This window comes from Triturus cristatus, chromosome 4_2 (genome assembly GCF_964204655.1).
Source record: "Triturus cristatus chromosome 4_2, aTriCri1.1, whole genome shotgun sequence".
Classification (NCBI taxonomy): Eukaryota; Metazoa; Chordata; class Amphibia; order Caudata; family Salamandridae; genus Triturus; species Triturus cristatus.
The window spans coordinates 113,856,547-113,870,927 of record NC_140586.1 but is presented as its reverse complement, the minus strand read 5'-3'; the positions used below and the strand labels follow the sequence as shown (position 1 = coordinate 113,870,927).

At 41.8% G+C, this 14,381-nt stretch overlaps 1 protein-coding gene across 1 annotated transcript in view; it reads right to left on the bottom strand.

The window, feature by feature from the left end:
• The window catches only part of LOC146833112 (complement C3-like), a 1,368,049-nt gene that overhangs the window by 1,247,837 nt on the left and 105,831 nt on the right, over positions 1–14,381 (bottom strand). Inside the window, exons 3-4 of the mRNA XM_085600736.1 lie at positions 7,688–7,862; positions 1,128–1,198 (exon numbers count right to left, since the gene is read on the bottom strand). Of these exons, the coding sequence (XP_085456862.1) occupies positions 1,128–1,198; positions 7,688–7,862 (246 nt within the window). The remainder of the gene's footprint in view (positions 1–1,127; positions 1,199–7,687; positions 7,863–14,381) is intronic.

Here is a 14,381-nt window from a genome sequence, read left to right as displayed (position 1 = left end):
TGTACGGCTCTGTCTCGGAGTCCAAATACGGGAGCCTGGCCAGCCTCCGTCTTGACCTTGACACAGACCAGTACAGCCAGCTCGGTTTTTTACAATAGAATTGGGCGTGGTTTCTAGACTCTTCACCTCACGTTGAGTAAAGATATTAAAGCTGGGGACATTCGGGGTGCAGCTAGAAGCTCACCACAGAATAGATGTATTGCTGTGGAAGTGACGGAACTTGGGTCCTGATCGAACTCCTTCCTGGGCTGTCGAAGGGCTTCTCCAGCTTGAGTTGGCAAGGATGTTGCATGATTGATCGGTGAGGTGTTCCTTACTTTATGTACATAATTTCTAAGTTTCTTTGCTCTTTGCTACATGTATATATGCTGCATTTCATTCTGGTTTTGAACTTGAGTTATTTGATATTTGGGAGTCTGCATTAACTGATATATATATTTTACCTTCCTTTCTAAAATATTGAATTAATAAACATGTGTGTGTCACTTTAAATGCACCTGAATTTGTCTTCTTGCCTCGCCTTAAGAGAGTGCTGGGTTCTGTTATATCGGCTCGTCTTTTGGGAGTGCTGTTTAACTATGTGTTGTTTAAAGGTGCAATAGTGCATTTGCCTCCTCTTGGGAGTGCAGGGTCCAGGTGTGTCCTATTGTTTCCCTACAACTGTATGGTGAATTAACCTTGAAAATAAGTGTCTGAGTCTGATTTCCTTTTCACTGAAGAATATGTGATGTGCAAAAGAATAATTTTAAAATACAACAAAGAACAAAACATCTCACCTTGCTGAGCTAACACAAGTAAACAAAACATTGGCATTCAATGTAATGAAATCTTTTCTGTAACAATACAAACTCAGGTTTGAAATTATTTGTAGTAAAGTTGGATTAGATGGTAAATGATTCACTGGCCTGCCATACACGTGCATCTTATTATTTTACTTTAAGGAAAATGGTAAGCATGAAAATAATCAGAAAATGTTAACATTTTCTTTTGCCCAGAAGCATATCCATATTTCTCCACCTCTCTTTACTGCACAATAGGAATTTATATTCTACATAGGTGACATTTATTTTTCAAAAGACAGCCAACACGTACTATCCAAACACTAAGTAAAGCCTAGTGAATGTTACCTGCAGTTCAACCAAAACAGGTTTTGAGTGTGGATCCATATTATGATCAGTGGTGAATATCCTGTAAAGTACTGAAAGAGAGATATACAGAGAAATAAGAGTTGTACTCGTAACACACAATTATTTACATTATCATGACAGACTGCTTTTCAGCACAAATCTGTGCTAATGGTGAGCTGAGTAATTTCCAGCCATTTTAGATGTTATCACTCCTTTTGAGAGTACCACCTTTAATGAATGGAAATCCATACACATGGACCAAATGCGCATCATTTGCTCTTGTGTAAGTCTGAAAAATTACTTGTAATTACATGTAATCTCAAATCCGTCATTTTATGCTATATTTTTGTGCAAAATTAGCATTAGCGTCAATTTGTTTGGCAAGAAGACACATTCAAACAGAAGCACTGCCAGCGTTCTGTTGTTGCTTGGTAAAAGCTGCGTTACAAAGGCTATTTTCCATCCTGTCAACCCATGGCACCATTCACAAAGACATTCAAGCAATGATATGATCTATAAAGCACCATTGATTATCAGTCTCTACTTTTCCCCACTCTCCAGGAATATCATTTATGCAACTTGAAAGTACCCTAACAGATGTGTGACTGCCATGTGAAACTGGCAAATAGAGATATTTGGCAGCTAGTCTTAGTTTTCACGCCCCAGCAACACAAAGTTATTGATGGCCGCCTGGCATTGTTTTATAGTTGAAGTGGTTCATGTGAGTAAAATTGTCTGGAAAGGTAGATGAATCTAGGAAGCACTGTAATTTTTATGGTTGCAATCTGTCCCAGTCAGGAATAAAAGTGATGCATGTGTCATTGTTGTAAATCTCTTTCTGTATCCGCCAAAACAGATATCACTTTAGTGGCCCATTGTATCGGGAAGGGAATTCAATGCATGGACTTCTGGTCTGTCCACTGCTTTACATTTCAAAAATTCACTTTAAAGCATAAGATTTTGCGAAGGTCTTCCAGCTCATTTAGCAATTTGTGTAAGGAATGGCATGTGTCTACGTATGACAGTATTAGGATTTCTTTAGCCACATCCCTTTCCCTGTTGAGACAGAAAGCAGCTTATATAGAAATGCCTCTCAGCCCCATTTATAGTGTGTCTCATTACATCTTACCAATATATCCTCCCTATTGTTCTTGACCATAAAGTTTGAAAAGGCTTCCTAGACCTCTTGTATGCGAATGCTATCAAGGGGTGAAACATCTTCAGGTGCCCTTTAGCCCCTTTCAAGCTTGACTTGGTAAGCGTTACAGTAATCAATAGTGATTGCATGATCAGAGATGGCTGAGTGGCCCATGGTGGAGTCTGAGATCATTGCAGCAACCTACTGTCCACAACAAATGTGATCTAGTCAAGCAATGGTAGGCGTTGAATCAAGTAAAATGTGGAGTCCGTCACACATGAAGTTCCCTCTGTAGGCCTACAAGGCCCACTGAGGATCTCCAGCCTAATCTCTATGGGGCATATCAACAATAACCGGCGATAATTATCGCTGAGCGCACTTAGCGCTAGGATAATTATCGCCGGCTAGCGTTGATTTTTATCGCTGAGATAGCGTGCTATTAGCAACGCTTATCTCAATAGCGATAAAAATCCTCACGCTAAGTGGCTAACGTGAGATTATCGCTGGAAACCCAGCGTTAATCTCACGTTAGCTTGTTGATAGGGACAGACAAACTTAGCCATGATATCCTCCTTTCATAGGATATCATGGCTAAGTCAGAAAAATACCAGACGTAAAAAAGCAGCGTTAACTGCGGTTAGCATTGCTTTTTTTGTCTCTAACAGGGTTAGCGATATTCTTGATAATAGGAGAAATGTCGCTTAGCGACATTTCTCCTATTATTTTACTCTGGAACGCCCCCTTTGCATCTCATTAGAGATGCAAGGTGAAGCGTAGAGTAAAAGGGTGCTAACATGCAAATTTGCATGTTAGCACCCTGTTGTTGATAGGGTGCTAGTTTTATCTTTGCTTTTTTGGCTTTTAAAGCCAAAAAAGCAGAGATAACGCCCTTGTTGATATGCCCCCAAATTGTATGATCTTTCGACCCACCCATAACTATGATTGTAGCTTTCCTCCAATAACAACCTTGCCTTCTTCTACCCTTAAAAAATTGGAGATAGCTATTTTTCATAAAGGATTTCGGTTCACTTAGGGAGATATAACAATTTGGTTGAAAATATTCACAATCAAAAAATTGGAACTCAGTTCCTAGCATCTTTACATTCTTGAATATGTCTTGTACATAATTTAACCCGCCATGCAATTTATGTGGTCCTAGGAAACATTCTGTAATGGGAAGCAAAGAGATCATAGGCTAGCTCAGTCATTATGAACTAAATGAGTCTCCTAGATTAAGTTTACGTCTCCCTCATATTATTTTATACGATTAAGCACCTCTATCCCCTTGGCTAGGATATTGAGCCCTTTAACATTAAGGGGCCGATTCCAATCCTGGAAAAAGGCTTTACAAATCATTGTATGGAGCGTTTTTCCCGTACAACTCGTACCCGGTAAACTTTTCTTACAACCTAGGAAGTACGATTCGTACAGAAAGCCTCTTTCCATACAAATCGTACAAAAGACCATACAGCTAAAAAATATCAACGATTCTGATCCGGAACAGCTTGCACGCGACGTCTGTATGTATTTAAGCTGCGGTTTCCAGCCCAGCAAGTACGATTCGTCCCTACGGCACTCCGTACGGCTCTTTTCTTACAGGAGCCAAAAACTGCTGTAAAAGCAGAGTCCCCAGGGGTACAAGTCGTACAGGCATACAGGCATACACCCACGTGTGTTGTGTATGTACGGTGCGTACCCCAACATCGCGTATGTACTGTGTGTACCCCCAACATCGCGTACCCCAACATCGCATATGTACGGTGCGTACCCCCAACATCGCATACCCCAACATCGCGTATGTACGCACCGTACATATGCGATGTTGGGGTACGCGATGTTGGGGGTACGTGATGTTGGGGGTGCGCACCGTATATACGCGATGTTGGGGGTACGCACCGTACATACGTGATGTTGGGGGTATGCACCGTACATATGCGATGTTGGGGTACGCACCGTACATACACAACGCACGGGGTGTATGCCTGTACGACTCGTACCCCTGTACGACTCGCACCCCGGGAACAACTTTTCCCGGGATACAAGTCGTACAAAGTTCCCTTCGTAGCGGGTAATGGCATTCCCCGTGTACGGGACGTTTTCCATACAAATCGTAAATCGGAAAGCCGGTCCGGATCGTACTAGTACGGTCGGACTGCATTTTTACAATTTGTATGGAAAAGTGTCCGGGTCCTTCTCGTACAACTTTTCCCGATCCGATTTGTACAAATCGGATCGGGAAAAGTTGTATTTTTCCCATACGAATCGTACTTCGCGGGTCGGACGGGACTTGTACGATTTGTATGGAAAAATTTACTGATACTAGTCGGGTGGGAAAAAAAAATACAGGATCGGAATCAGCCCCTAAAGCTCACAACTGTCATCATGTTTATAAATCTTCATAAATGGGCTCAGAAGTGATCTCTGCAGGGAAGAGTCATCTTCCCTGAACCAACCGCCTACCGTGCGTTCTAAATTAATGTGTTGGATTTCCCTTGGAGTGTGACCCCCCCCCCCCAGATTTCTCATCCGACCTTCCCCAAAACTAACAATAGAAAAAAAGCAAATAAGTAAAAATAAACGTAATGCTCATCCCCTGCATAAGAGAGGTATAGATCTTTGTGTTTATAAGATCTAACATATTTCCCCTACTCAACTCATCACCCCCTACCAGAATAAGCATATGTTTTCTCAGAGAAAAGGAAACTAACAGTGACCATCTGGCGGGATAATCACATACCCCTTCTGGGCCAGAGATTGTGTTATTTTTTTCATCTTGCACTGGTCAATTCACTTGTTGAACTGATAGCACCTTTGCTTGTGCAATGGCTTTAAGGGATGCATATCAATGCAGATCACCCTTTATTCCTATAGCATACCCCCTCACGTGTAGGTCACCAGTCTCCTGATGGCCGATTCACGTATCTTGGATCATCTTGATTGTGAGCCATATTTAGTCCCATGTAGAGAACAGATGAATGAAGTGTCCCCACTGTTAAGTCAGCTCACGATTCCCAAGGAAGGTTGTCACTGACATTAAGCCTTGTCTTCTGCTTTGGGTGAATGCTACAAAATCCTGATGTCTCTGCACTCTGTGACCCCCAACGCAGATCTTGTGGGCATCATTATTTCATCTTTCTCTTCATAGAAATTAACTCTTGCTACTATATCATGTTTTACCTCTCTTTGTAATCCACTTCCCACCACTCTATGACTGCAATCCAGGCTCATCAGTGGATCACCTGGTAGGCCCCTGATTGAAACAGTTGAACAGATGGACACCAAAACCCTCTGGTGGAGTGTAGGGGATTAATGTATCCTTCAGAAGAAGTCTGTTCACATCAAGAGACCATCTGATAGATCAGTTTAATGTACTGCACAATTCCTCTGTGCAGTACATCAGCATGCTTCCACAGTCCCAAATACACATCTCTGAGGGGTGAATTTTAATATAATTGTGCCTGTCAACTTTAGAACATGTAGGCACTGTAAGAACATTGCTTCTCCTTACTCAGTTCAATACACATGTCTCATTGGCAGCCACCAATGCTGTTGACCCAAGTTTCAGTGACGCTTTGGGTACTCTGGACTTCAACTGCATTTAGGATTTGTGCACATTCCTAGTATTTTCATTGGGCTTCACTTAGACAGCACAATGGTTTGGATGCACAAAGGCTTTTCGCATTCACAAACCCTCCAATTCAGTAATCATAGTGTTTCGGAATGCTAAAACCCATTTTCTAATGTAAGAAACGCATTTAGCAGCTTGGAAACGTTTTTGAGAATCATTAAATGGGTTGAGAAATGGATACCAAATCACACTTTGGAAGGGGTGTGTTTAGGTTGCGCTTTCCAAATTTCAATTTAGAACCCTGGGTATCAATGGTCTGCCACCATAATTCAGGTTGCAAACCATTGATAAGTTTTTGAATCCAAAGTTGTTTGGGAAACTCAATTTCAAAATGGAAGGGGTCCCATTTGAAGGGGCCACTGTTGGGCAATTTTCCCTTTGCGAATTGGGATAACACCATTAGGGTGAGTAAGAAGCGGTCCAGGGATCCACTGCCAACTACCACTGAAGCTTTTCAAGAGTGAAAACCTTTTTTATTTTTTAGCAAACTGGCCATTAATACATTTTATTTTCACTTTTGAAATGCAAAGGACAAGCATATTGGTCTGCTGTCTCTTGAAAAGTCATTATCCCTGTCATCAGCAAAACAGAGGAAGACACAAATTATTACCTGCCGCAAGAATATTAATTATATGGCTGTTGTACAACCCCCTTCATATCATTATTTTGCGAACCAACCTATTAGTACATGGGTGGGGCTGCAATATAACTTAGTGGTTGCATCAGTGTTGGTTCTAGGATTTTAGAGCCCCAGGCAGAAATGGAATGTGCAAGGTCCAACTAATTTGCATACAACATAACATCACAGGAAATGACATTTTATGTATCTGGTATTTCTAAAGTGTGAACCAAACACCGAACAACAAGTCTGTAGAGATTTGATTGCTTGTAAAGAGGCATGTATTCTGCATGTACCTTGTCAAACGTATTACTTATCATAGCCTTAGAGCCCGCCGTAGTGTACGCTACAGCGTTAAAGGCCTGAGCCGAAGCCCTTGAGGGAAAAATGCTCTAATTTGTGAAACAAAGGCCTCACAGAGCCCAAGGAGATTGAAATCCTCTCGGGCTCCATGAGGCCTTTTGTTCACAGCAGCACCTGTGAACAAACATTGGAATGTTGGAACTCTGGGTTTCTACCCTCCATTGGAAGCCCGCAGCACTCCATTGTTTTCAATGGAGCTCGCAACATTCCCATGTTGTAATTGCTGATAAACCTCGGTAAAGGTGTTATATATATTAAATGTGTTGCTACTCACTTTCCGGCTATACTGAGGTCAATATTATTAGAATTTCTTTGAACAAGGATGGGTCTGAAAAATTATCTATAACCTGAGCAACATTTAGTCTCTGATCCTATCTGTGGTCTGCATACCCTCACTAGAGCTCTGAACCACTGTAAATGTCCAGTATTTGTAAAGCGCAAACAATTACCCAAGGACGTCAAGGCGCTGGGGGGCTGTTGGGAAAATTAAGCGAGCTATTGCCCAGAGTCACATGGTGCTGGGCTGATCTGCCGCCGGTGCCAGGGATCGAACCATGAGCCCCCAGGTTCTGGAGTCAGCTGCCCTGGCTGCTGCGCCACACCTCTTCACTCTACGTGTATTACTGTCACTCACATTGTTACCCCCTTAGCCCATAACCAATTGTACACTCTTTTTGTTCTTCCCCTGAACTTCCTAAGCAATGAAAGTTTTCATTCCAAAATATGCAGCATTTATTGTCATTTTTGGGACCATGGGGCTAGTTTGCAGACAATCATCGCCAGGGTGAAGCAATATCAGCTGTCCAACATACCTGTCTGAGCCGGTGTGTAAATTGATTTATCGGTCTGGATGTAAATATAACCTGTGCTTCTTGAAACCAGGATGGCTTTCTCAACAGAAAGGCTTTGATCTGTCATCGAAACTGCTTTGACCACAACGTACTGCTTCTCGCCCTCATATTCAGATTTAAATTTAGCAGATGGGATCTGAAACAACAGAAGAGGCAACGAAAAGGCCTGTGATAAGTACAAATAAACTTCTCAAAACATTGTATCTTCTATTGCATCGTCTATTCCTTTACCTGTCCTTATACTCCAATTCTCTGCTCCTGTAACTTTGCACCTTCTCTTCATATGGAATGTGCCTTCATTATCTTAAAAGACTATCTGCAGCCAGAGAAAGGACATCTAATGCCGCTGAGCTCTCCTTACAACTAGAGAGTAGGAGTGTGTGAACTTGCAAATTCGCAGCGATGTTATCTTGCAAACTTCTTACATTCTAATATTATGAGCATAACATGATTATCCCGTTAGTTTGTGTATTTTCTGCTTAAGGGTTTTCATGCAAAAATCAAGAACTTAATGCTTGTTTTAAGTAATTTCAACAAAAAAAAACAGATTGCTAAGATAAATCCTGTTTCAAAATTGCTAGGAAACCGGTATCAAAGGTAACTCGCGACAAAATTAACAATTCTCTTCAGCCTTCACTAGGGTTTGCACGGAAAATCACGCAAGGGAGTAGACTTAGGAAAATCATGAAACTCCGCAAACTGTGCTTGGACAATAATCATGATTGTCACATGGTTGCTAGAGTCATTGTCGACATCTTTAAGTTAGTATGAGCCCAGTAGCAATGATGCTGCTTTTGCTCACAACACTACGTCTTTATTTTAACAAAGCTCTGTTTATGTTTTTCAAATGAGAACTCTCTGCTGTGCTCATTCTCTGCCTGTTCCTGGAGTTTAGTCTGAAGATTGTGAGCAAGGTCGATAAACACTGACTCTTGTTATTTATGTTCTGCTCAGACCTAACACTTAGATAAAACATACCAAGGTAGCTGTTTTTGCTGGAAGCTCGTACTTTGATATTATGGGGATACACGTTTAGGGAACACACACTTGGAAAGGGACCTTTCCAGGGAGAAGAGCAACACGCACATGTGATGTACAAATACGATCTATGGCCTGAGGTATGGGATCTGCTGACAAAGCCCAGAGATCTTCTATTATATAACAATACTTCTGCTTACCAAGGGGAGGGTGGTTAGGCCTTATAGTCCTTTATCCACTGTCTTTAAAAAATGACATCTCCCCTTATGATATATGGCCTTTCTGCAATGCTAACTGTATTGATATTATGCATTTTGCTGCTGGTTGTGGCACGTATACTGCATTTTAGAGCATGTTAGTAAAATAAATATTTTAAACTATATTCGTGTCTCTGTCAGATCTTATTGTGGACAAGTACGAAAGTGTGAGCGAAAAGGTGTGTCTTGTTACCGCGATTCCTGAGAGATCCGGGAGTGTTGTGTTCTGGTTGTCAATCATTGGTTTCCTCGTTTGTGAGTAGGAGAGTGAGTGAGACACTATAGCTAGTCGGTCCTGGGCTCGTGAGCACTAAGGCGGTAGGAAGGCTTAGCCAATATATATCGAGGTCCCATAATCCTGTGCATAGTTTAGTTTATGTGCAGAATAGGGGCCTCGTTTCAAGTGGTCCGGTAATATTACTGTGTTAACACTACCCAGTATACCCATTCACGGGCTGTATTACCTCACCATTACCACTGAGTCTAGTTCCTCGTCACAGTCTATTTAATGAAGTATGTCTTCTCACAAGACAGAGGCAATCCATTTGCCCCCAACCGAATGCATTTATTCAGTTTTTAAATCCTGCTTCTCCTGGCATGTTCAGCTTCCGGCAGTACACTATAACTTATTGGCACTTATTTGTCTGTCTCCTTTGGAGACATGTCATCAAGTTGTGAACATTTTTGCCAGGGTTAATTTTGTTTTCATGTTCAGCCCCATGTTTGATGGGATGTACTTTGTCAGTGTCTTTTGGCCGGTAGTAGGCAGTGAAGTTTCAGGGGTATGTCTGGCTGACATTGGTGCACCACATTAAGGGGCTCTTCTTTCAGAAGGATCTTGTCCTAAGTCCTCACTGACAGTGTTCCCTAAGAGGCAAGAGACATCAGAAGAATGGCTTTGGTTCTCGGGGGCTGTTCTCACGATCAGAACATTCTTTCTGTTGCAGGGTGTGCTCTTCTGGCACCATTGCAGGGTTACAAAAACCAAAAACCGAGACATTCCACAAATACAGAAGTAGGAATACAATTGTGCATAGGCTGGAGGACACAGAATCACTAAATTGGCATTGTTTATCAACATAGAAAATACAGGTAATCATGGACTAAGGGGAATTAAATGCAACTTTTACTCAGAATATTATCTGTATTGGCTAAATTGCTTTCTGATAAGGGTTGATATCTAAGGCTACACTGGAACGCATGAAAACTTGCCCCCCTCTTGGTTTAGTGGACTCTAAACTTGGGACATGTGGCAACTTTGCCTACATTTTCCTGGACACATGGTGAATAACTTTGTCTGTTCTGCCCAATTTGGGACATCTGGTCACCCCGCTCTGTGGAACTGTTTACTTCCCTTTTCAACTTCCATCCAGGCTTCTGTTCCTGATGTCAGCCCACAATCCCTTCATCTGTACCTAAGTTGCCATCCTGCATGACCTGCACAGCATGAACACGCACGCATCATTCAGGCGTCACTAGAACAGTCCTGGTCATTGGCCAGCAATGTACCCACCATAAGAGCATAATCCAGCACCTGATGTCGTTGAGAGGCAGATGTCAAAGACCCAATAGAAAGGGCAACGTCGGCAGTGGAACACAGGTTGCACGCAAGTGAAGTAAGCAAAGCAAAAGGTTAGCCCATAGCTCACACTAAGCGTTGCCAGTGACAAGCATCCAAAAAGTTGTTGCATTCGTTCACGGTATAGGCGCCATGCTCCTGGTCTGTGCAGAACCACAGGATGGGCAACCTTTTGCGTAACAGGAGCAGAAGCACCAGCACTCCACACGCCAACAAGAGAATATGTGGAAAACCACCGAAGGCGCGGGTACAAATAGAATGTATAAAGGCCGATATTTCTCCAAAACTCATCTGAAAGGATGATACAAGGCCAGAGCCCATAAGTTAAAAAAAATGCACAAGGCCTTCGGTATCAGACCATGAAAAATTTGGTGAATCAGTTCCCCAAAATGCAGTGGGAGATTCGTATTCAGTAGTGACTGAATCTAGATGTTCTAGCCACCTGCAATTTGAAGGTCTCTCGAGCTGAAGTGAGAGCAACTTTTTGTTGAAACAATAGTGCTTTGAGTCTGCTTAGTTTGTTTTCAAAGTGGGAATGGAAGGCCACAGCGAGCTATCTGCCATCCCATGCGGGGGAGGAAAAAGAACATTGCTGCAACCAGTTACTCTTTCAGAAACTCTTACCATATACGGAATCCCTGCCCATAACTGGCAGCAATTTTGGTTATTTAGGAGAAAATAACTACCATTAGAAAGCAATGTGAGTATGGGAATTATTGATGGGACTGGGGTTCCTTTCAGAAACCAGGCCAAATTGGGGGCGGATACATTGCAAGCGCCATGAAGCTGAACTTGTGTACAAAGTAACATGTGTTCTACAGTTGAATCACAGTCCTCCCCTGTTAGGATAACCTCTTTCTCTGCACGTAGACAACGAAACGTAAACGGTAAAGACCACATTTTGTCCAGGAAGGTACTACCCTATAGGATAATGTGTCATACATACACTAAATTGAAAGAGGGAAATTGGCAAAGAAATAACCCTATGTATTAACCACACCGATGAATCGGTCTCTGCTATCGAACATGGTAGTTGTTCTAGCTTTTCAATATGTAACAAGGTGGATGTGGAAACCTTCACAGACATTAGCTATTGTTTATCATTCAAATTAAAAGGCAGAAATAGGGCAGTTGTGCTCAAATATTCCCAAGGTACTTTCCCATTTTTCAATGTTTGTAAAGTCCAGCCAAATTGCATTACAGAACACAACTGATTTTCACCATAAAACAAAACAGACACATCATTCTGCACAATGTCAATAACAGATGAAACAATACAGTCCAAAGTGTAAATACGAGAAGACAAAGTATTAATGCTGCTGACTACCACATCCAAAACCTTACGCAAAGTGTCCTGATCTACTTTACCCAACCTGAAAGCCACTTCCATTTGGGACAGTTTCCAGATTTCATTATATGCTGCATAAGAAAAGTGTTTCGGACAAGGAGACCTGGGACCTAAAAGGAAATCTGCCAGATCAATTTCTTCATTCAAACGTGAGAGATGTTGTTTCCCAGATGATAACGATGACTGTCCCAACCACTGTTGATACAATTTACCCGCAGAATATGTTGTAACTGTAGGTGTTTGTGGAAAGCGAGAGTCAGGTCTATTTAGCGTAAACCCTCCTGTTGAATTTGAAAAACGCAACTGGCAAGCATTAGTACTGAGCGGCCATACTAGCCATCCCAAGGAAGTAAACGTGGACGATTTAAGGGTACCATTGTGGACCATACTGTGTAAGTCCTCCAGAGAATAATTTGTATATTGCTGCCAGTTGTCATAAGCAGCTAATGACAGGAATGAAGGAGAATTAAAAAAAATTGCAGTAGCCAAACCAAAACATGTAGTTTGCTGGATAGTCTGATTAAGGAACAACAGCTGTGATGGTATCAAACATGCACGATACAACAATTCAGTTCCCTGCACCTGCCAATTTTTGGTACCCCATATTGATTTCAAATCAATCATGTCTTTCCAATAATCATAACCTTTTAAGGATAAATCGGTTATGAAGGTGAAAGAATATACCAATTTAGTATGGGTTGGCATGATGTTTGTGTGTGTTTTTGCACTCAATTTATAATAAGGATCTCTGGTCTGATAGATTATAGCCTGAAAAGTACACAAACTTTATTTTTCTGTGTTTGCGAACTGCCTTGAAATGGGGCAGGGCAATGTTCCCATTGTGCATAATTAGACTGATTACGGACTGTGTTTGACCGTAATTTTGAAAATAGAATAAATCAGCATAATTGGCAGAATTGAAAAACAAATCTTCAGTTTCAGAAGCAGTGTAATATTTCAAATCTGAAAATAACGAATGTATGGCATTAACATCCCAATCGTCAGAATGCAGTCCAGGTGTGATAACGATGAAACTCGAAATATGTCTGGCATCCGAATAGTCTCTGTCGGGCCATATATTTCGTATTGAACTTTATCCCAAACAATGCCATCTACTACTGGCACAGCAGAAATGTTAACGAGGGATTGATCCCTTTTCATTATATGAGATGAGGCTAGAGGGCCAAAACCCCATCAACCAGAGAGTTCAGGCAAGTAATGACCATTAATCAAAAGGAAAAAGACAGTCACAAATCCAATCCACATGAAGAGAAATACCATTGTAAGTACCATCCAAATGTAGGTCGAAGGAAGAACTAGATAAGTTCTGCGAAACCAGGAAAAGAAAATGGAAAATTGACTGTGGGTTCTTCCATAGTAGAATTTGAAGAGGACGATGAAGGTAAAGAAAAGTTGTCTCTATCCATATAATAACCAACAGTTCCTAGTCGATACAAAGGGGGTTGATCAGTATTAAAAGATGATTGGAGCACACGTGTGGGAATGTCCACCGTAAGCCTCATAGGTGGCGAGACTTGATTTCGCGGTGTAGTTGTTGAAGCTGATGACCAAAAGGACAGCACATCAATTGAGGTTTCCACTTCCCCCTCTTGGTGTACGTTAGTCGTCGGTGAAGATGTCACAGTAAGAGAAACCTCTCTCCACGGGACGGGTTTAGGCATACTATTCAAAATCGGCCAAATGTTGCAATTTGACATGTTCAATGAAAATGTTGCGATTTCCATGCATCCAGGTAGTGGAGGCAAAATCACAGTTTGTGTGCCCTGTAATCGAAGAACAGGGACTGGACCACATTAGGTGGGACCAAAATCTATTTTGTTCTCTATCTTCTCCCGGCCCAGATCTCCAACTGTGTCTTTGAGGGAGTGCAACTCAGCTTTAGCAAGAGTGTCTAGAGTCTTTTGTAGATCCTGTAACATAGCACAACGGTTATCTACTTTAAATGTTGCGGCAGCCGCCACAACGTCTAGACCATCAAGGTCTGACACAAACATTTGGATGCCAAAGAGCATTTTGTATGGAGTACGTCTACCCAGTGATCTTCTCGGGAGATTATTTAATGCATTGTGAACCCCATACAAATAAGTCAGCCAACCCCTGCCAGTACCTAAGACTCTAACTGTCAAAGATTGCTTTAGGCGAATGCAGGATCTTGGTCAGAATGGAAGGTACCACAAGCAAATGTTCTGATAAAGACATGCAAATCTCTAATGACATTTCGAGCGTCAGCACTACGTTGAGGCCAAACCCAAAGGAATCTAGTGCATGAATCCACTGCAACCAGAATATGTTTATAGGCAGTGTCAGATGTCAAAGGACCACAGTGATCAAGATAAATACATCCAAATGACTGATTTGAGATGTATAGATGCATGTGAGGTAGACGCGCAACTGAGGACGGTTTAATCTGTTGATTAATGTCACAAGAAAGTACATAATTACGTGTCTGTCTATACAGGCCACGCCACCAGT